General features: G+C 42.0%; 2 protein-coding genes across 2 annotated transcripts in view; both read left to right on the top strand.

Annotated features, from left to right (window-relative positions):
* LOC139950038 (uncharacterized) overlaps positions 1-13,761 on the top strand; it is a 55,617-nt gene extending 41,856 nt beyond the window's left edge. Inside the window, exons 4-5 of the mRNA XM_071948672.1 lie at positions 9,691-11,235; positions 12,464-13,761. Of these exons, the coding sequence (XP_071804773.1) occupies positions 9,691-11,235; positions 12,464-12,648 (1,730 nt within the window). The 3' untranslated portion in view covers positions 12,649-13,761. The remainder of the gene's footprint in view (positions 1-9,690; positions 11,236-12,463) is intronic.
* Positions 13,762-17,888: 4,127 nt separating this feature from the next.
* On the top strand, positions 17,889-23,261 carry LOC139953821 (uncharacterized). Its single transcript, XM_071953394.1, has 4 exons — positions 17,889-17,997; positions 18,682-18,739; positions 20,072-20,272; positions 20,802-23,261. The coding sequence occupies exons 2-4, from the start codon at positions 18,682-18,684 to the stop codon at positions 21,941-21,943; spliced, it is 1,401 nt and encodes a 466-aa protein (XP_071809495.1). The 5' UTR covers positions 17,889-17,997; the 3' UTR covers positions 21,944-23,261.
* Positions 23,262-24,116: the final 855 nt, after the last annotated feature.

Raw genomic sequence — 24,116 nt, 5'->3', positions numbered from 1 at the left:
TTGCTACTGATGCTCCAGTTGTAACAACAATTAAGCCAGCTGTTGCTACTGATGCTCCAGTTGTAACAACCATGAAGCCAGCTGTTGCTACTGATGCTCCAGTTGTAACAACAATTAAGCCAGCTGTTGCTACTGATGCTCCAGTTGTAACAACCATGAAGCCAGCTGTTGCTACTGATGCTCCAGTTGTAACAACCAAGAAGCCAGCTGTTGCTACTGATGCTCCAGTTATAACTACCAAGAAGCCAGCTGTTGCTACTGATTCTCCTGTTGTAACAACCATTAAGCCAGCTGTTGCTACTGATGCTCCAGTTGTAACAACCATGAATCCAGCCATTGCTACTGATGCTCCAGTTGTAACAACCAAGACGCCAGCTGTTGCTACTGATGCTCCAATTATAACTACTGAGAAGCCAGCTGTTGCTACAGATGCTCCAATTATAACTACCGAGAAGCCAGCTGTTGCTACTGATGCTCCAGTTGTAACAACCATGATGCCAGCTGTTGCTACTGATGCTCCAGTTGTAACAACCATGAAGCCAGCCATTGCTACTGATGCTCCAGTTGTAACAACCAAGAAGCCAGCTGTTGCTACTGATGCTCCAGTTGTAACAACCATGAAGCCAGCTGTTTCTACTGATGCTCCGGATGTATCTACTGAGACACCTATTTCAATTGTATCTACAATTGATCCCTTTTCACAAACGGAGAAGCTGACAGCACCAACTGACTTACCACAGGATTTGAAAATAAAGACAGAGTCATCTGAAGTTACTGATGCTCCAGTTGTTTCAACCATGCAACCAGCTATTGCTACTGATGCTCCATTTGTAACAACCAAGAAGCCAGCTGTTGCTACTGAGGCTCCTATTTTAACAACAGAGAAGCCAGCTGTTGCTACTGATGCTCCAATTGTAACAACCATGAAGCCAGCTGTTGCTACTGATGCTGTAGTTGTAACAACCATGAAGCCAGCTGTTGCTACTGATGCCCCAATTATAACTACCGAAAAGCCAGCTGTTGCTACTAATGCTCCAATTGTAACTACCAAGAAGCCAGCTGTTGCTACTGATGCTCCAATTGTAACAACCATGAAGCCAGCTGTTGCTACTGATGCTACAGTTATAACTACCGAGAAGCCAGCTGTTGCTACTGAAGCTCCAATTATAACTACAGAGAAGCCAGCTGTTGCTACTGATGCTCCAGTTGTAACAACCATGAAGCCAGCTGTTGCTACTGATGCTCCAGTTGTAACAACCATGAAGCCAGCCATTGCTACTGATGCTCCAGTTGTAACAACCATGAAGCCAGCTGTTGCTACTGATGCTCCAGTTGTAACAACCATGAAGCCAGCTGTTGCTACTGATGCTCCAGTTGTAACAACCAAGAAGCTAGCTGTTGCTACCGATGCTCCAGTTGTAACAACAGAGAAGCCTGTTGTTGCTACTGATGCTCCAGTTGTAACAACAGAGAAGGCAGCTGTTGCTACTGATGCTCCAGTTGTAACAACCAAGAAGCCAGCTGTTGCTACTGATGCTCCAGTTATAACTACCAAGAAGCCAGCTGTTGCTACTGATGCTCCAGTTGTAACAACAATTAAGCCAGCTGTTGCTACTGATGCTCCAATTGTAACAACCATGAAGCCAGCTGTTGCTACTGATGCTCCAGTTGTAACAACAGAGAAGCCAGCTGTTGCTACTGATGCTCCAGTTGTAACAACCAAGAAGCCAGCTGTTGCTACTGATGCTCCACTTATAACTACCAAGAAGCCAGCTGTTGCTACTGATTCTCCTGTTGTAACAACCATTAAGCCAGCTGTTGCTACTGATGCTCCAGTTGTAACAACCATGAAGCCAGCCATTGCTACTGATGCTCCAGTTGTAACAACCAAGACGCCAGCTGTTGCTACTGATGCTCCAATTCTAACTACTGAGAAGCCAGCTGTTGCTACAGATGCTCCAATTATAACTACCGAGAAGCCAGCTGTTGCTACTGATGCTCCAGTTGTAACAACCGTGAAGCCATCTGTTGCTACTGATGCTCCAGTTGTAACAACCAAGACGCCAGCTGTTGCTACTGATGCTCCAATTATAACTACTGAGAAGCCAGCTGTTGCTACAGATGCTCCAATTATAACTACCGAGAAGCCAGCTGTTGCTACTGATGCTCCAGTTGTAACAACCATGAAGCCAGCTGTTGCTACTGATGCTCCAGTTGTAACAACCATGAAGCCAGCCATTGCTACTGATGCTCCAGTTTTAACAACCAAGAAGCCAGCTGTTGCTACTGATGCTTCAGTTGTAACAACCATGAAGCCAGCTGTTTCTACTGATGCTCCAGATGTATCTACTGAGACACCTATTTCAATTGTATCTACAATTGATCCCTTTTCACAAACGGAGAAGCTGACAGCACCAACTGACTTACCACAGGATTTGAAAATAAAGACAGAGTCATCTGAAGTTACTGATGCTCCAGTTGTTTCAACCATGCAATCAGCTATTGCTACTGATGCTCCATTTGTAACAACCAAGAAGCCAGCTGTTGCTACTGAGGCTCCTATTTTAACAACAAAGCCAGCTGTTGCTACTGATGCTCCACTTGTAACAACCATGAAGCCAGCTGTTGCTACTGATGCTGTAGTTGTAACAACCATGAAGCCAGCTGTTGCTACTGATGCCCCAATTATAACTACCGAGAAGCCAGCTGTTGCTACTAATGCTCCAATTGTAACTACCAAGAAGCCAGCTGTTGCTACTGATGCTCCAATTGTAACAACCATGAAGCCAGCTGTTGCTACTGATGCTACAGTTATAACTACCGAGAAGCCAGCTGTTGCTACTGAAGCTCCAGTTGTAACAACCAAGACGCCAGCTGTTGCTACTGATGCTCCAATTCTAGCTACTGAGAAGGCAGCTGTTGCTACAGATGCTCCAATTATAACTACCGAGAAGCCAGCTGTTGCTACTGATGCTCCAGTTGTAACAACCGTGAAGCCATCTGTTGCTACTGATGATCCAGTTGTAACAACCAAGACGCCAGCTGTTGCTACTGATGCTCCAATTATAACTACTGAGAAGCCAGCTGTTGCTACAGATGCTCCAATTATAACTACCGAGAAGCCAGCTGTTGCTACTGATGCTCCAGTTGTAACAACCATGAAGCCAGCTGTTGCTACTGATGCTCCAGTTGTAACAACCATGAAGCCAGCCATTGCTACTGATGCTCCAGTTTTAACAACCAAGAAGCCAGCTGTTGCTACTGATGCTTCAGTTGTAACAACCATGAAGCCAGCTGTTTCTACTGATGCTCCAGATGTATCTACTGAGACACCTATTTCAATTGTATCTACAATTGATCCCTTTTCACAAACGGAGAAGCTGACAGCACCAACTGACTTACCACAGGATTTGAAAATAAAGACAGAGTCATCTGAAGTTACTGATGCTCCAGTTGTTTCAACCATGCAATCAGCTATTGCTACCGATGCTCCATTTGTAACAACCAAGAAGCCAGCTGTTGCTACTGAGGCTCCTATTTTAACAACAGAGAAGCCAGTTGTTGCTACTGATGCTCCAATTGTAACAACCATGAAGCCAGCTGTTGCTACTGATGCTGTAGTTGTAACAACCATGAAGCCAGCTGTTGCTACTGATGCCCCAATTATAACTACCGAGAAGCCAGCTGTTGCTACTAATGCTCCAATTGTAACTACCAAGAAGCCAGCTGTTGCTACTGATGCTCCAATTGTAACAACCATGAAGCCAGCTGTTGCTACTGATGCTACAGTTATAACTACCGAGAAGCCAGCTGTTGCTACTGAAGCTCCAATTATAACTACAGAGAAGCCAGCTGTTGCTACTGATGCTCCAGTTGTAACAACCAAGAAGCTAGCTGTTGCTACCGATGCTCCAGTTGTAACAACAGAGAAGCCTGTTGTTGCTACTGATGCTCCAGTTGTAACAACAGAGAAGGCAGCTGTTGCTACTGATGCTCCAGTTGTAACAACCAAGAAGCCAGCTGTTGCTACTGATGCTCCAGTTATAACTACCAAGAAGCCAGCTGTTGCTACTGATGCTCCAGTTGTAACAACAATTAAGCCAGCTGTTGCTACTGATGCTCCAATTGTAACAACCATGAAGCCAGCTGTTGCTACTGATGCTCCAGTTGTAACAACAGAGAAGCCAGCTGTTGCTACTGATGCTCCAGTTGTAACAACCAAGAAGCCAGCTGTTGCTACTGATGCTCCACTTATAACTACCAAGAAGCCAGCTGTTGCTACTGATTCTCCTGTTGTAACAACCATTAAGCCAGCTGTTGCTACTGATGCTCCAGTTGTAACAACCATGAAGCCAGCCATTGCTACTGATGCTCCAGTTGTAACAACCAAGACGCCAGCTGTTGCTACTGATGCTCCAATTCTAACTACTGAGAAGCCAGCTGTTGCTACAGATGCTCCAATTATAACTACCGAGAAGCCAGCTGTTGCTACTGATGCTCCAGTTGTAACAACCGTGAAGCCATCTGTTGCTACTGATGCTCCAGTTGTAACAACCAAGACGCCAGCTGTTGCTACTGATGCTCCAATTATAACTACTGAGAAGCCAGCTGTTGCTACAGATGCTCCAATTATAACTACCGAGAAGCCAGCTGTTGCTACTGATGCTCCAGTTGTAACAACCATGAAGCCAGCTGTTGCTACTGATGCTCCAGTTGTAACAACCATGAAGCCAGCCATTGCTACTGATGCTCCAGTTTTAACAACCAAGAAGCCAGCTGTTGCTACTGATGCTTCAGTTGTAACAACCATGAAGCCAGCTGTTTCTACTGATGCTCCAGATGTATCTACTGAGACACCTATTTCAATTGTATCTACAATTGATCCCTTTTCACAAACGGAGAAGCTGACAGCACCAACTGACTTACCACAGGATTTGAAAATAAAGACAGAGTCATCTGAAGTTACTGATGCTCCAGTTGTTTCAACCATGCAATCAGCTATTGCTACTGATGCTCCATTTGTAACAACCAAGAAGCCAGCTGTTGCTACTGAGGCTCCTATTTTAACAACAAAGCCAGCTGTTGCTACTGATGCTCCACTTGTAACAACCATGAAGCCAGCTGTTGCTACTGATGCTGTAGTTGTAACAACCATGAAGCCAGCTGTTGCTACTGATGCCCCAATTATAACTACCGAGAAGCCAGCTGTTGCTACTAATGCTCCAATTGTAACTACCAAGAAGCCAGCTGTTGCTACTGATGCTCCAATTGTAACAACCATGAAGCCAGCTGTTGCTACTGATGCTACAGTTATAACTACCGAGAAGCCAGCTGTTGCTACTGAAGCTCCAGTTGTAACAACCAAGACGCCAGCTGTTGCTACTGATGCTCCAATTCTAGCTACTGAGAAGCCAGCTGTTGCTACAGATGCTCCAATTATAACTACCGAGAAGCCAGCTGTTGCTACTGATGCTCCAGTTGTAACAACCGTGAAGCCATCTGTTGCTACTGATGATCCAGTTGTAACAACCAAGACGCCAGCTGTTGCTACTGATGCTCCAATTATAACTACTGAGAAGCCAGCTGTTGCTACAGATGCTCCAATTATAACTACCGAGAAGCCAGCTGTTGCTACTGATGCTCCAGTTGTAACAACCATGAAGCCAGCTGTTGCTACTGATGCTCCAGTTGTAACAACCATGAAGCCAGCCATTGCTACTGATGCTCCAGTTTTAACAACCAAGAAGCCAGCTGTTGCTACTGATGCTTCAGTTGTAACAACCATGAAGCCAGCTGTTTCTACTGATGCTCCAGATGTATCTACTGAGACACCTATTTCAATTGTATCTACAATTGATCCCTTTTCACAAACGGAGAAGCTGACAGCACCAACTGACTTACCACAGGATTTGAAAATAAAGACAGAGTCATCTGAAGTTACTGATGCTCCAGTTGTTTCAACCATGCAATCAGCTATTGCTACCGATGCTCCATTTGTAACAACCAAGAAGCCAGCTGTTGCTACTGAGGCTCCTATTTTAACAACAGAGAAGCCAGTTGTTGCTACTGATGCTCCAATTGTAACAACCATGAAGCCAGCTGTTGCTACTGATGCTGTAGTTGTAACAACCATGAAGCCAGCTGTTGCTACTGATGCCCCAATTATAACTACCGAGAAGCCAGCTGTTGCTACTAATGCTCCAATTGTAACTACCAAGAAGCCAGCTGTTGCTACTGATGCTCCAATTGTAACAACCATGAAGCCAGCTGTTGCTACTGATGCTACAGTTATAACTACCGAGAAGCCAGCTGTTGCTACTGAAGCTCCAGTTGTAACAACCATGAAGCCAGCCATTGCTACTGATGCTCCAGTTGTAACAACAGAGAAGGCAGCTGTTGCTACTGATGCTCCAGTTGTAACAACCAAGAAGCCAGCTGTTGCTACTGATGCTCCAGTTATAACTACCGAGAAGCCAGCTGTTGCTACTGATGCTCCAGTTGTAACAACAATTAAGCCAGCTGTTGCTACTGATTCTCCAGTTGTAACAACCATGAAGCCAGCTGTTGCTACTGATGCTCCAGTTGTAACAACAGAGAAGCCAGCTGTTGCTACTGATGCTCCAGTTGTAACAACAGAGAAGCCAGCTGGTGCTACTGATGCTCCAGTCATAACTACCAAGAAGCCAGCTGGTGCTACTGATTCTCCTGTTGTAACAACCATTAAGCCAGCTGTTGCTACTGATGCTCCAGTTGTAACAACCATAAAGCCAGCCATTGCTACTGATGCTCCAGTTGTAACAACCAAGACACCAGCTGTTGCTACTGATGCTCCAATTATAACTACTGAGAAGCCAGCTGTTGCTACAGATGCTCCAATTATAACTACCGAGAAGCCAGCTGTTGCTACTGATGCTCCAGTTGTAACAACCGTGAAGCCATCTGTTGCTACTGATGCTCCAGTTGTAACCACCATGAAGCCAGCTGTTGCTACTGATGCTCCTATTCTAACAACAGAGAAGCCAGCTGTTGCTACTGATGCTCCAGTTGTAACAACCATGAAGCCAGCTGTTGCTACTGATGCTCCAGTTGTAACAACCATGAAGCCAGCTGTTGCTACTGATGCTCCAGTTGTAACAACAGAGAAGCCAGCTGTTGCTACTGATGCTTCCTTTGTAACAACCATGAAGCCAGCTGTTGCTACTGATGCTCCAGTTGTAACAACAGAGAAGCCTGTTGTTGCTACTGATGCTCCAGTTGTAACAACAGAGAAGCCAGCTGTTGCTACTGATGCTCCAGTTGTAACAACCAAGAAGCCTGCTGTTGCTACTGATGCTCCAGTTATAACTACCGAGAAGCCAGCTGTTGCTACTGATGCTCCAGTTGTAACAACAATTAAGCCAGCTGTTGCTACTGATGCTTCAGTTGTAACAACCATGAAGCCAGCTGTTGCTACTGATGCTCCAGTTGTAACAACAGAGAAGCCAGCTGTTGCTACTGATGCTCCAGTTGTAACAACCATGAAGCCAGCTGTTGCTACTGATGCTCCAGTTGTAACAACCATGAAGCCAGCTGTTGCTACTGATGCTCCAGTTGTAACAACTATGAAGCCAGCCATTGCTACTGATGCTCCAGTTGTAACAACCAAGAAGCCAGCTGTTGCTACTGATGCTCCAATTATAACTACCGAGAAGCCAGCTGTTGCTACTGATGCTCCAGTTGTAACAACCATTAAGCTGGCTGTTGCTACTGATGCTCCAGTTGTAACAACCGAGAAGCCAGCTGTTGCTACTGATGCTCCAATTGTAACAACCGAGAAGCCAGCTGTTGCTACTGATGCTCCAGTTGTAACAACCATGAAGCCAGCTGTTGCTACTGATGCTCCAGTTGTAACAACCGAGAAGCCAGCTGTTGCTACTGATGCTCCAATTGTAACAACCGAGAAGCCAGCTGTTGCTACTGATGCTCCAGTTGTAACAACCATGAAGCCAGCTGTTGCTACTGATGCTCCAGTTGTAACAACCAAGAAGCCAGCTGTTGCTACTGATGCTCCAGTTGTAACAACAGAGAAGCCTGTTGTTGCTACTGATGCTCCAGTTTTAACAACAGAAAAGCCAGCTGTTGCTACTAATGCTCCAGTTGTAACAACCAAGAAGGCAGCTGTTGCTACTGATGCTCCAATTATAACAACCAAGAAGGCAGCTGTTGCTACTGATGCTCCAATTATAACTACCGATAAGCCAGCTGTTGCTACTGATGCTCCAGTTATAACAACCAAGAAGCCAGCTGTTGCTACAGATGCTCCAGTTGTAACAACAGAGAAGCCTGTTGTTGCTACTGATGCGCCAGTTGTAACAACAGAGAAGCCAGATGTTGCTACTGATGCTCCAGTTGTAACAACCAAGAAGCCAGCTGTTGCTACTGATGCTCCAGTTATAACTACCGAGAAGCCAGCTGTTGCTACTGATGCTCCAGTTGTAACAACCATTAAGCCAGCTGTTGCTACTAATGCTCCACTTGTAACAACCTTGAAGCCAGCTGTTGCTACTGATGCTCCAGTTGTAACAACCGAGAAGCCAGCTGTTGCTACTGATGCTCCAGTTGTAACTACCGAGAAGCCAGCTGTTGCTACTGATGCTCCAATTATAACTACCAAGAAGCCAGCTGTTGCAACTGATGCTCCAGTTGTAACAACCATGAAGCCAGCTGTTGCTACTGATGCTCCAGTTGTAACAACCATGAAGCCAGCCATTGCTACTGATGCTCCAGTTGTAATAACCAAGAAGCCAGCTGTTGCTACTGATGCTCCAATTAAAACTACCGAGAAGCCAGCTGTTGCTACTGATGCTCCAATTGTAACAACCATGAAGCCAGCTGTTGCTACTGATGCTCCAATTGTAACAACCAAGAAGCCAGCTGTTGCTACTGATGCTCCAGTTATAACTACCGAGAAGCCAGCTGTTGCTACTGATGCTCCAGTTGTAACAACCATTAAGCCAGCTGTTGCTACTGATGCTCCACTTGTAACAACCTTGAAGCCAGCTGTTGCTACTGATTCTCCAGTTGTAACAACCGAGAAGCCAGCTGTTGCTACTGATGCTCCAGTTGTAACAACCATGAAGCCAGCTGTTGCTACTGATGCTCCAGTTGTAACAACCATGAAGCCAGATAATGCTACTGATGCTCCAATTATAACTACTGAGAAGCCAGCTGTTGCTACTGATGCTCCAATTATAACTACCAAGAAGCCAGCTGTTGCTACTGATTCTCCAATTCTAACAACCATGAAGCCAGCTGTTGCTATTGATGCTGCAGTTGTAACAACCATGAAGCCAGATGTTGCTACTGATGCTCCAGTTATAACTACCGAGAAGCCAGCTGTTGCTACTGATGCTCCAATTATAACTACCGAGAAGCCAGCTGTTGCTACTGATGCCCCAGTTTTAACAACCATGAAGCCAGCTGTTGCTACTGATGCTCCAGTTGTAACAACCATGAAGCCAGCTGTTGCTACTGATGCTCCAGTTGTAACAACCATGAAGCCAGCTATTGCTACTGATGCTCCTTTTGTAACAACAGAGAAGCCAGCTGTTGCTACTGATGCTCCAGTTGTAACAACCATGAAGCCAGCTATTGCTACTGATGCTCCAGTTGTAACAACAGAGAAGCCAGCTGTTGCTACTGATGCTCCAGTTGTAACAACCAAGAAGCTAGCTGTTGCTACCGATGCTCCAGTTGTAACAACAGAGAAGCCAGCTGTTGCTACTGATGCTCCAGTTGTAACAACAGAGAAGCCAGCTGTTGCTACTGATGCTCCAGTTGTAACAACCATGAAGCCAGCTGTTGCTACTGATGCTCCAGTTGTAACGACCATGAAGCCAGCTGTTGCTACTGATGCTCCAGTTGTAACAACCATGAAGCCAGCCATTGCTACTGATGCTCCAGTTGTAACAACCAAGATGCCAGCTGTTCCTACTGATGCTCCAATTGTAACAACAGAAAAGCCAGCTGTTGCTACTGATGCTCCAGTTATAACAACCAAGAAGCCAGCTGTTGCTACAGATGCTCCAGTTGTAACAACAGAGAAGCCTGTTGTTGCTACTGATGCGCCAGTTGTAACAACAGAAAAGCCAGCTGTTGCTACTGATGCTCCAGTTGTAACAACCAAGAAGCCAGCTGTTGCTACTGATGCTCCAGTTATAACAACCGAGAAGCCAGCTGTTGCTACTGATGCTCCAGTTGTAACAACCATTAAGCCAGCTGTTGCTACTGATGCTCCACTTGTAACAACCAAGAAGCTAGCTGTTGCTACCGATGCTCCAGTTGTAACAACAGAGAAGCCAGCTGTTGCTACTGATGCTCCAGTTGTAACAACCGAGAAGCCAGCTGTTGCTACTGATGCTCCAGTTGTAACAACCATGAAGCCAGCTGTTGCTACTGATGCTCCAGTTGTAACAACCAAGAAGGCAGCTGTTGCTACTGATGCTCCAATTATAACTACCGAGAAGCCAGCTGTTGCTACTGATGCTCCAATTATAACTACCAAGAAGCCAGCTGTTGCAACTGATGCTCCAGTTGTAACAACCATGAAGCCAGCTGTTGCTACTGATGCTCCAGTTGTAACAACCATGAAGCCAGCCATTGCTACTGATGCTCCAGTTGTAATAACCAAGAAGCCAGCTGTTGCTACTGATGCTCCAATTAAAACTACCGAGAAGCCAGCTGTTGCTACTGATGCTCCACTTGTAACAACCATTAAGCCAGCCATTGCTACTGATGCTCCAGTTGTAACAACCAAGAAGCCATCTGTTGTTACTGATGCTCCAGTTGTAACAACCATGAAGCCAGCTGTTGCTACTGATGCTCCTATTGTAACAACAGAGAAGCCAGCTGTTGCTACTGATGCTCCAATTGTAACAACAGAGAAGCCAGCTGTTGCTACTGATGCTCCAGTCGTAACAACAGAGAAGCCAGCTGTTGCTACTGATGCTACAGTTATAACTACCGAGAAGCCAGCTGTTGCTACTGATGCTCCAATTATAACTACCGAGAAGCCAGCTGTTGCTACTGATGCTCCAATTAAAACTACCGAGAAGCCAGCTGTTGCTACTGATGCCCCAGTTGTAACAACCATGAAGCCAGCTGTTGCTACTGATGCTCCAGTTGTAACAACCGAGACACCAGCTGTTGCTACGGTTGCTCCAGTCGCAACAACAAAGCCCCTGCTTACTTCAAAGGGTAAGGATCATCTAGATTTTGTACAGAAAAAGTGACATTCCAAGTCAATATTCATATAAACTGTATTTATAATGCTCCTTTTGCCAAATGATACAAAGCGCCAGGTGTTATACTGCTAGGAGTGGCCCAAGTTGAGATATGAGGTCTAATCCTTAGCACCATGTAGGTTGACAAGGTGCTGTGGCGCATAATGATGCCAAATCAGCCAGGAACACCATGGTGTAAATGAGTGCCTAAACATCCTCCTCAATAGTTCGTGTGCACCAACATGACAACGATTTACATTTAAACTGCACAATGCCAATTCATTTCGAGCGACGACCGACGATTTTGTTGCTGGATGTCAAAGGTCACTACTTTTAGCCTCGTACAAAAACTTTATTTCCCTTTTAGTGTCATCGCAATTGCGATGACTTAAGTGAAACGCAGAATTAGCGACATCGCAATTGCGATGGACTTGAGGTTTGCGATCTCATCGCAAGTGTGTTAGCGATGATCGCAAACATAGACGTTAGTGAAATCGGCCCCAGGTTCTTTCACATGGGTTTACACAACACATGGGACCAACGGCTTAATGATCCATCTGAAGGACATAGCAATGGTTAAGTGTCCTGCTTTTGGACACAAGTGTCACGGCTGGGGATTCAAACCCACACTCCGCTGATCAGAACAACCAGAGTTTTAATTTGGTGCTCTCAACCACTCGGCCATGACACTTCCAATGGCAGGCAATGCACTACAATTTTCACTTTTTAAATCATATTAGTCTAATTTCCACAATATTCACCAGCTTATGTTTTCTGCTCCCCTTTGCCTAAGAAAATAAAAAAATTGATTTAAAAATTATTTTTTTCCATTCTTCACACAAAATATGATTATATTTCTTGTTTTTGTTAATAACACTTGAATGGCTTGAAACTTCTTGTTACTTAGGTTTCCTGGTGTTTTTTTTTTGTTCAATTTAATTTTTTTATTATTGGGGTTGATGGGATATAACATTTGAAATATCCATCATTACATGTTTTTGTATAACCAACAATATTCTTTAATAAGAATATTCCAACTTTCGTGAAGGAAACCAGTAAGCGTGCCATGTCAAATTTTACATTTCAAACCATTTTCTCCTAATCATACCAATTTTAGTAAGGCTGTAATGTGGTCAACAAGATTCATCAGTTGTTTGATAACCCAAATTTATGATATCCTTTTGTTTATCTATGCTTTTCAGCTGCTAACACAACTCCTGCAAGCTCAGTTGGAATATGCCGTATTGTCTGCAGTGTGGCAACAGACCCTGGTCCGGTCTGTGGCACCGACTCCACAACCTACCCATTCAAGTGTGTTCTTGACCTATTGTCGTGCCTCTTGCCGCACAAGAACCTGGCAGTGCGCCATCTTGGATCCTGTGTTTAAACTTGCCTCAGGGAATTGTTTTTGTTCATGTTATATAGTGTTTAATGTTTTAATAGAAATCATGTTTTTACCATAACTTTGTAACGATCGAAAGTTCACAAAGTATCTTTTAATCTTATTTTCTGGCAATAAATTCCAATCAGTTCATGCTAAGGAAATATTAACTACCTCAATAATCGCTGTTTGTGTAGTTGGATATAAAAAATTATTGTTGAATACTGTCACAAAGATAGATTTGAATTCTTAACATATTTAAAGGTAATGAACATGATTGGTAAAGATCAAGAATTGATACAATTTCCATGTGTTATGTTTCTCTCTGAAGGGAAGTCATTTAAGAAAAAACTGTATCTTGAAAACACTTTTTTAAAGCTGATTTCATTTCTGATAACCTAAATTAAGGACAGTGTTTAGTTTTTTACTCGCTGAAAATTGTGTCTGGTTATTTCACCATTTTCTGGTGACTCGCACAAGAGATTATGTCAATGTTTTACAACTCACCACATGAAGACTGTCTGCAACTAAATAGTCAGCTCTATCAATGATGTGTAATACCTTTAAATTTGGTTCAATTATCTCATTGTAGTATAGTTCAGTTGCATGTCTTATGATGAATTTGTTATCAGTACTAAAATAATCTAATCTGAAACTAATCTTACAATGAGAGAGTACATTGTATTTTTTGCTGATGTTTAATTATCAATTTGATGTTATAATGAAAACCAAAACTGTTCGTTCATTTTCTTAGTCTAGTCAATGTGATAGTGCTGAAGACTTGCCGATAGAAATTGCCGATATTTGTTTATTTGATAACTATTTTGATTCAGGTCAGAGGGCTTCAGCAACCCTCCCATGCTTGTATACTTCTCATATTTTAAACATCTGATAAATCGTCATCGGAAAACACTTTGTACTTTCTATACATAGCAGATATGCCATATTCTTTTAAATTGCACACTTGTGTTTTTATTGTGTTTTTAGTACTAAGTGACCCTCATGTTTTTTTGTATGATGCATGTTAATATTATTACTACACTTCTTTAAGTGCCACTGCCTGCCCTGTATAACATTTTGTTGTATAAATATTAAAGACAAATAAAGGCTACTAGGTTTAATAATTCTGAATGTCTTTATGTACAATTATTATTGGAAACAACCTTTAAAATAGAACAGCAGTAGTGAAATATTAATGTCAAACCTGCCGTAGGCGGCGCCCGTCGAATTGTACTATTCGAAGGACCTGATGTGTCACTTGAGGCTCTTGATTCCTGCCATTTGCTGGAAATTCAATTTGAAATGAGACGGAAAAACTTTCGTTTTCAATAGCAGACATGTGTCAAGATAACCGTTACTCCCATCCTCCCATCGAGCTGGGGGAGCACAACAAGAAAAGCGGCACCATGAATGGCGTACGTATCTACTGGGGTCGAGGGGGCACCCTCCACGATACCCCATCCACCCAAGTTGATCTCCGACCCCCACCCCAACTGCCAAGGGGGCCCCCACCCCTCACGTTGTTTTGAAAAACTCCTTTGTTTCCATTTAATACACGCACACAGTATTGGAATAATGGTGCACCCCTTGTACCCCCTATTAAAAGTATAACATAATAGCCTAGTCTCGTCGCTGATTATGCTTATGATAACCAGTCAAAATACATTGCCTCATGAACAATCTATGACTTGTTTGTACACATGTATATCCTGCTCATTTCTTTAGCTCCATAAATGAGTGCTAGTGCTGCTCATTTGTTTAGCTCCATAAATTAGTGTGCTAGGGTAAAGAACATCTGAGTCATCCTTATCGCTATGTCAGTGACCTGGTTTTCCTTTTGGATCCCTTGTGTTTACCCCGGGATCCGTGAGGGGGATTTCTTAGGTCAGGAAATGTTGCCATGGGAATGCATCATAATAGACTAAGCCACGATCTTGAACGCTGCAAGCCTTAAAGCAACAATTTAAATCAATATAATTGTTTGGTTCCCTTTAAGATTCCCACTTCGATTTAATCGTACCGTTGCCGACCCGTTCCCTGCTAGTGCCAATAAAATATATCAGGTGTAATTTATAACAAGAATCCACGAAAAAAAACGGAGAGTTCTTTTAGTGTGCTCGATTTGATATGGTGAGGCCCAGGTCCCGTCGCGTTATTCTACCTCGTAACAAAGACCCCCCTAGTGTACCATTGTAACCTATAGTTTTCTTAACGGAGTCTGGGCATCAATCTTGAAATTGTCACTTAATATGCCATCAAAGTCACCAGAATTTAAATCAAATTTTAAGTGTCTACTATTTTTCATCAGGAACTTTAAATCAACTCACGTTTCAAGCCAGCAAGTGCACAGTGGTCGACCGCCTCTTTGGCCACAGCATTTATAAACGGACTTAAATTTGAATCTCCAAAAGGCGTCTTTGTAGCACCCGCATTTTTTACGAACTATATATTCAGATCAATGGAGGGGAAAATAAATTCAATAATTTCGCTAGATGATTACCTACCAATGAAACATTTATACTTTCAGAAAAAAACACCAATTCACCAAAGAATGACCCTATACTCATCAAAAGCAAAACAACTGAGCCTAGACTCTTGAAGCTGTCCTGTGGGAATAAACCTTCTCTTGAACTCCGGAAGCTATAATCATGGTCAGTAACCATGGTCAGGGACTCAGGAATTAGTCAGGCCTGTGAGACACACAAATCACTATACTGTGCAGAAACTTTTGTGTTCATAACTCGCCATGAAGAGTTTCAAAGCTATAGGCCTATGATAATTTTTTTAAAGTTGTCTGTTCGAGTGTACTTCAGGTGTTTTGGATAGGCCCTGAAATAAATATGGTCCCATTTTTCGCGGTAGGGCCTATTCCTCATGCTGCGTGTTAAAATGAACTCATATTCAAGTAAAGTTATTTTACTTGACTCCCCCTTTTGTTTGCATCCCCCCTCCCCACCCCGCCATGGCAAAAGAACAAGACAGAATTTTATTAGAAAGGGGGATGCGTTCTCACCGCTTCAGCTGTACTGAACCCCGGAGAGGACCCTCACAAACATCCGCCCACCTTTTAAAGGAACACGTTGCCTTGGATCGGTCGATTTAGTCTTTGAAAAGCGTTTGTTATAATATGCATATGGGTAGAAAGATGCTGTAAAAGTAGAATACAATAATCCACACAAACATGCCTCGAAATTGCACGGTTTTCCTTTAATACCTCGTCGGCTAACACGGTCGGCCATTTATGGGAGTAAAATTTTTGACTCCCATAAATGGCCGACCGTGTTAGTTCGCACAGTAAAAGGAAAACCACGCAAATTCGAGGCAAACTTGTGTGGATCATTGTACATTGTATTCTACTTTTAAACTATCTTTCCAACCATGTGCATTTTATAACAAACGGTTACCAACTCGTCCGATCCAAGGCAACGTGTTCCTTTAACCTTGCTCAGCGGACTCGTACATAAATATCAGTTTCGTTACCAGTCAAGGTTTTGTGATTGAAACAAAAACTATCACAGATGCCCAAAGTACTTTTACCCAAGTCTTTCAGTTTTAGCGCATTATTTACCAACATAATATGTGGTTATTAATTTATGCAAGAAGTTGTTCCAATTGTTCTTTTTTGTTTAAAAAGAACTTATTTAGAAGTCACCGATCACCATGCACAATGTTCGTCAGACTGTACGTGTTTTTTTTAGATATTCAATCTACAAATTCCTCTTTTTAAATTATCGTCATGGCATTTTTATTTTTATTGGCCTTTACCTGAAAAATAAAAATTCTACTGGCTTACATTTTGTTCGCACTTTATAGCAATATGGTTTCATTGTTTAATGATGCGTAACATGATCTATGAAGTTTAAAAGTCACCATCACATTCACAGCTATGTCCGCCTCTTGACATTTTTGTCGGGAAGCTTTCTTTCTGTTTTCACTTTAATACACATATTTTGTGTCAAATTTTAGTTTCGATATGAGATTCCGGCCGGTGTCAGCTTATAACATACCGGATGATGACTGATACAGTCACCCACTGCCATCATGCAAAAGCAGTTGGAATCGACTTGTATTAGTCGCTGCTTGTTTTGGGATTGAGGTAGAGAGGTATGATCATTTGCGATCTTGGCGCACCACACTAACACTAAAGTATGAAATAAACTGTGTCAAATTGATTTCTTTGTCACTATGAAATGAAACTGTTAAATAATAGAATAATTCCCAATAAATAGAAATTCCAGAAACACAACAACAAGTGTATGCAAACTATTTCCCGTTCTCAAGCGCCTGCCCTTTTCATACAATCTGTGTTAACATTTTGCTAGAAGTTGCACATAGTGTTGCTCACAGTTATCAATGAATTTCCATTTATTCCGACACTAAGTAAGTTATCAAGTTATCTCAAAACTAACCTTTAATTATGTTAACCGTTCTTTTGTTTTAATTATACTTACCATGTAAATGGTTGCAATACAACTTTATGTGACGATTCCATTTCAAAAGGTGGTCGCGTTTTTTAAATATCGACAAAATTTCCATCCAGTTAAAGCCATTGGACACTTTCGGTCAACAGTAATGTCCAAGGCCCACACTTCGTGTATTACAACTTCTATATAAAATAACAAACCTGTGAAAATTTAGACTCAATCGGTCATCGGAGTCGGGAGAAAATAACGGGAAGTTTTATCGTTTTCTCAAAAAGTAAAGCGTTTCATGGAATAATATTTCAAGAGATGTCGTTCACCATTACTTTCTGTAAGCCCTGTAAGTTATTGGTAAATCTGTGAACTTTTAATTTTGTTTCTGTACCGAAAGTGTCCTATGGCTGTAAGTCAACGGCAGAAAGAACAACCCCCAATAGGAACACACCTGAGAAAAGTTCTGTCAAATAGCGCTTCTCATTCAAATTTCGGGGCATAAAAACTGTTACCCTTTAACATTTAATAAAGCCACATACCATCGAAGTGAAAAGTGTTAACAAGCTGGTAGTGGTAGGCTACTAACCAAAAGTTGTAATTACCCGTCAACCTTAAGTGTGTTTACCAAACGTATACCTTCCCTTTAAAAAAAAATGTCACAGCCCTTTATTTCTTGTTAATTGAAATCGTTGAACAGATTTATGGCAGACTCATTCCCATCAAGGATACCTCCCTGAACTCCACGACAAGGGCGCTAAAAGCATGGTGAGGTCCCAAGTGAGAGACACGTATTAGTCACCGCCCGAAATCAACCGATGTGGCTTGGTCTATAAAAAGAGAATCCCAACTTCGGAAAAGTTCATTCGTGATTGTTTCTCGTCCACGCAGGACAAGACTTTCTTTAGACATTTTGTGAGGAGATTGTTCCATCTCAAGCAAGGTAAGATTTTTTTTCGATCTTGAAACAAAAACAAGGTACCCCTTTTCAGGCAGTTGCTCGCTTTTTAACTGTTCGTTGAAATTAACTGAATTTCCAAACAGATCATACAATTAGTCTGTGGTGAATTAATTATGCTGATGACAGTCAACTTAAACTTAGGGTTCTGATGGATGTTTATTGATCTTAGGCAACGGTCGATTTTGTACGAGGGATAGTTTTGAAACATTCAAAGAACGAAGTAGTACCATAGTCAAGTTTGGTTAAAGGACTTGACTTTGGGCCGTGAAAAAAAACCTAAATCCTTAGTCTGAAGCTAGTCCAGCGGATACAGCAATTATGTCTTGCTCTCATTCCAATAATAGAATATGAGATTTGTCATGGATACAAAAGTTTGGGCTATGTAGAAAGGTGATTTTGTTTCATTATTTTACGATTGTTTTTTTCCGTTTCCTACAAGGCTCTATAGGAAAACATTGCAGACCTACAGTCAATCTTCCATCAGGGATTGCCCGATTGGGCACTTCGGTTACAACATTATGGCATATGCAAAACAGTTTATTAATATTAGGCCATTTTTATTGGCGAAGGGGTGTTTTCTATGATCGATTTACTGTTGTTGCAACAAGCGTATTGATCGATTTAATTACAATAGTATGTTTAGTTTTGATGTTTTATTTCCCACAGATGAAGTTTTTAATAGGAGTACTGTGTGTGATTGCCTTCGCGTCAATTGCCGAGTCGGGTGAGTTGAAAACAAAATCTATTATCATAAAAATAAACTAAAAATAAACTTGAAAGCTTAATTGAAATGCTTAATTAAAGTTCCACTCTCTGCCCTTAAAACATGCTATTGATCCAATTGATACGACGTCACCAGTTCAACAACCTCAGTTTTCGCCATTTTTGGTGTCTCACGTATCTAAAATGGCGGCACGGTTATACTGTTTCGTAGTGTGTGTGACTTTAATGCAATATTTTCCAATAACCAAACATTTTTCTCATGGCATACTCTGGCGATTACAAATTAATGTCCATGCTTGTATCGTTAAAGACACAATTTCCCAAAGTATTTGTCCTTTCTGCCCCATCCCACAGACCATGCACTTTAAACGGACTGGACACTGTTGGTATTTACTCAAAATAACTGTAGGCATAAAAACTTACTTGGTAACAAGCAATGGAGAGCCGTCGATAGTATACAAAGTTGTGGGAGACGGCTCCCTCTGAAGAAACGTAGAAAGAAGTAGTTTTCCACTTAAATATTTGAATTTGATTTCGAGACCTCAGAATCAGATTTGGAGGTCTCGAAAATCTGAAAGCACACAACTTCTTGTGATAAGGGTTTTTTTTCTTTCATTTATATTATCTCACAATTTCGACGACCAATTGCGTTCAAATTTTCAAAGGTTTGTTATTCTGTGCATCAGTTGAGATACACCAAGTAAGAAGACTGGTATTTGACAATTACCCAAGGTGTCCAGTGTCTTTAAGCAGCTCTACGAAATTGGGCCCAGTGAGTGTCAGCATTTACACACGCGTGATTATTAAATTTACTTATTTCTTGAGAAATGCTCTTTCAAGTGTCCTTCCAGAGTTACTGATGGGACGTAAAAACTCTCTGTTCTGAAAAAATAGTTTCCTACAACAAAAAAGATAGCGTAGTGTTTTGTATTTTTATTTAATGCAAGTCGCCAGACATACAAGGCCTGGAGGCCACTTCGAGGTGTGGGCTACAATTATTATTTTTCCAGAGGCCGTTGCCACCTACTCCTAGGGCTAAAACAGGCTTACCCCTTTTCCTTGACTTGCATACGGTGTTACACAGGTGGGATTCGAAGCCACGGCCCCGCCTTATATTCAACAGACGTTGGTTCGAATCCTACATGAGTAGTTTGCTTGTGTATTTTCAAAAGTGTTCAACTACCCATCCAGCTTCGGTTTATTAAAGATCAAAGTGGATGCAAATTAGACGGATGCGTCATAAACAGTTTTCGCATCAAGACAACCAGTTGAGCAAAATAAGTGTTTATTATCCACCTAACAAAATACAACTTCTTCTCATCAATCCTTACAGCACCAAGACGCAGCTGCAAGAGTAGTTTTCGCAGGTGTTTGAACAGGTTGGAGGAGGGCGAAATACACACAGGCAAGGTCTGTGGTACAGACGGAACCACATACATCAATGCATGCAAGCTGGCCCTCAAAAACTGTGAGGGTCAGACTTCGGCCACCGTAAAACACACCGGACGATGCCCCGCTAACCTAAATCTAAAAGGTTCGTTAAGCCAATCCATCGTACCGTTATGCTTAAATATACAAAACTTTATGTGTATTTATTTCTAGACTTTGTTTGATTGTTTGTTTGTTTGTTTGTTTGTTTGTTTGTTTGTTTGTTTGTTTGTTTGTTTGTCTGTCTGTCTGTCTGTCTGTCTGTCTGTCTGTCTGTCTGTCTGTCTGTCTGTCTGTCTGTCTGTCTGTCTGTCTGTCTGTCTGTCTGTCTGTCTGTCTGTCTGTCTGTCTGTCTGTCTGTCTGTCTGTCTGTCTGTCTGTCTGTCTGTCTGTCTGTCTGTCTGTCTGTCTGTCTGTCTGTCTGTCTGTCTGTCTGTCTGTCTGTCTGTCTGTTTGTTTGTTTGTTTGTTTGTTTGTTTGTTTGTTTGTGGGATTTATTTTGCTCTACAACACCAGGATTTTCCAGTAAAACTTTAAGGATAGTTTCAACGTTATTAGTATTGTGGCAACCCCGAACCTAAATGTGTCATCATTGCATATTGACTCACATTGTTCATCATTTCATTTGTATACAGGTCAAAACCCTGAAACCGTCAAACAAACATGCCCAAGAACCTGCAGAAATGCCCGTCATGTGCAAGTGTGTGGTTCCGATGGAAAGAAATACGCCTCAGAGTGTATGGTCTTGCAGAAGAGCTGCAAGAGCAGACGGCACCGAAACCTACACGTCGTGTCACGTTGGCCTTGCGTCCAAGGGGCTCAAAACCAAGGCGTAGGTAATACAGACTTCTTCGCGGGCAATGGACAAAATGAAGGTGGCGAGCAAAATGAAGGTGGCGAACAAAATGAAGGTGGCGAGCAAAATGAAGGTGGCGAGCAAAATGAACGTGGTGACCAATCTGAAGCTGGTGAACAAAATGAAGGTCGCGAGCAGTCAGAGGGTGGCGAGCAAAATGAAGGTCGCGAACAGTCTGATGGTGGCGAGCAAAACGAAGGTAGCGAGCAATCCGAAGGTGGCGAGCAAAATGAAGGTGGCGAGCAAAATGAAGGTGGCGAGCAATCTGAAGCTGGCGAGCAAAATGAAGGTGGCGATCAAAATGAGGGTCGAGACCAAGACGCCAGGAACTTCAGGCAGGAAAAGAAAGGGGATGGTTTTTATGCCAATTCCTTCCTTGCACCTGCTGAGCAGTTTTTCCCTGACATCCCTGGGTCGAGTGCTGGTACCGGCGGCGGACCTGGAGGACCTGGAGGACCTGGAGGACCTGGAGGACCTGGAGGACCTGGAGGACCTGCTGGTGGAGAGACAGAGTCAGATGAATCGTCGGAAGTAGCCGAATCAGAGGCATCCGAGGCCCCTGAATCCGAGGCCGCTGAATCTGAGGCCGGGGCAGAAGGAGGTGAGGGTGCTGCTAGCCAAGTTCAATCTTCTGACGCTGAACCGGCCGAATCTGAGAACGAATCCGAGGTCGAATCCGAGAACGAATCAGAAAACGAATCTGAGAACGAATCTGAGAACGGGGGTGTTGCTAGCCAAGTCCAATCTTCTGATGCTGAATCCGATAACGAATCCGAGAACGAATCTGAGAACGAATCCGAGAACGGATCCCAACACGCACCCGGTAGTTGGAATGGACCTGGGAATCAGAACCAAGGCTCTCAAGGTGGATCTGATTATTCCGAGTACGAGGAACCAGAATCCGAAGAGGATGATGACTGAACATTATAAGGATATTGTAGAGGGACATTCGAATATATCAAGTAAAACTATTTCCAACAATTATTTCTGAACGCTAGAACTGAGGAGTGTTACATCCTGTATGGGTTTACCCTCACTATTCCTTTCACTGAATTTTGGTGCCGTTTAATATAACCCCCTTCCTGGCAAACTATATAATTAAAAACCATATTAAGCTTGAATGTCATTAATTATTCAGAAGAATGGAGTTCGAAGCGAATTCATAGATGCACACTGCAACCGGGCTTAAATTACCTACATAATGTTCTGTTCAATCCATCCTTTAGTTCGCTTCAATTCATGTATAGACTTATTATTTTTCGTGAGATGGAAACAGGTACATGGAAACATGTGTTTCCTACACAAACACAATTGAATTAACAATATTCTCTCTTTAAATATAAACCCATATACTCCCCTAAAGATTTATAGACTGAAGTTTACTCTAAACGATAGATGAGCCGATCGTAATGTCTAAAGCAAAATGTGCTTACATCAGATGTCCAAGTTTGACTCGAGCTAAAATTGTTTCGGTGTATTTTTGTTTGTTTTTTATGACACTGTTAATAAAGCGACCATTGCCTTTGGATTTGGTTGTACAAATCGTTAAAAAAAAGAGAGAAAAAAAAATCTTAACAACAAACAAGTCCTCCCATGTTCCATGTTCGAACCCCCACAGTGTCAACATTATAGTCATGTAGGGCTAATCTATACATTTTGCAGCCATTGATATTGGGAATACACATGTAACACTTTCTTTGAATATTAAAAAAAAATTAAAACAGCAAAATTAACAGTTACGAACAGTGTCGATCTTTGTATATATTCAAACAACCACCATTATGAAAGCGATTGTATAATTATACGTTTAGTAATTGGTACGCACTGTTTTGTTTCAATCCTACTGTTGACTTCAGAAGGTGGTAGAATTTTTTAATGTGTCGAAAGTCTGGAGCAGTTTGTCTCCGCAGACGTAAACTATCTGCATTTATGGAATATAACTCATTATTCAAATTTATGGGGATAAAAAGTGATCTTTTTCCACAACAGCAGTTGTAATTAATTTTTACAGTCAATACCAACAGTAAAATGCCCTTCAACGTTTTCAAAATGGATAAAGTTTTTGCTACATTATTTTACGTTTTTATTCAGGGATAGAACTTGAACTACAGGCCGACTTGATACGTCCATACCACGGGTACAGTTTCAGCCTGAAACAAACGAAATTTAGACAACAAATTGACGAAATAAGAAGAAGAAAAAGAAGATATTTTTTTAATATGTAGGACGATTTCCGCAAATGCTGTGGGGGGGGGGGGGGGGGCTGGTAATGTACCAAAGAGTTTACTACGGAAGTTTCAAAGGGACATTGTGGGAAATAGTAATATTAGTTAGGCCTTAAAGGCTCTGCGAACATTTTGTTGATCATTGTCAAAACCCAGTGTTCTCACTTTGTGTAAAATACACCTGTGACATTTTGGCTCAATTTGTCATCGAATCTGCAAGAGAGTCAATGAAAGAAAACTACTGAGATCGGACGCATGTCGCACTTTACACCTAGTGTGCTTTCAGCAGATGCATCCTAAAAGTTGTGGAGTCTTTAATTATTTGAGTGAGAAGTACCACTTTCTCAAAAACTCTGTTCCTTGGAACCGCACAATGTTATTATACTAAGCAAGTAAACTTTGTACGTGAGTTTTTATGCTAACAATTAACATTATTGTGACAACTTACACTTATGTGATCATGAATAAGCATAATTCATAATCAGGACTTGTACTAAGTCATTATAGATTTTGTTTAAGACACTAGACATTATTGGTAATTGTCAAAGACCAGTCTTCTCACTTGGTGTATCTTAATATAATTTTATGCATAAAATAGCAAACCTGTGAAAATTTGAGCTCAATTGGTCGTCGATATTGCGATGATCATTATAATGAAAAAAAAACTACCCGTGTCACACGAAGTTGTGTGCTTTCAGATGTCGGCGGATTTCGAGACCTCAAATCTAATTTTGAGGTTTCGAAATCAAATTCGTTGAAAATTACTGGTCACTTCAGAGGGAGCCGTTTCTCACATGTTTTATATAATCAGTCAACCTCTCCCCGTTAGGCCTACTCGTTACCAAGTAAGGTTTTATGCTAGTGATTAT

Source organism: Asterias amurensis, chromosome 2 (genome assembly GCF_032118995.1).
Source record: "Asterias amurensis chromosome 2, ASM3211899v1".
Lineage (NCBI taxonomy): Eukaryota > Metazoa > Echinodermata > Asteroidea > Forcipulatida > Asteriidae > Asterias > Asterias amurensis.
This window is presented reverse-complemented; position numbering and strand designations above follow the sequence as displayed.

Coding starts and splice junctions, on each gene's coding strand:
- LOC139953821 (XM_071953394.1), top strand. CDS start 18,682: ATGAAGTTTTTAATAGGAGTACTGTGTGTGATTGCCTTCGCGTCAATT. Junction 18,740..20,071: donor CGCGTCAATTGCCGAGTCGG/GTGAGTTGAAAA, acceptor CAATCCTTACAG/CACCAAGACGCAGCTGCAAG. Junction 20,273..20,801: donor CGCTAACCTAAATCTAAAAG/GTTCGTTAAGCC, acceptor ATTTGTATACAG/GTCAAAACCCTGAAACCGTC.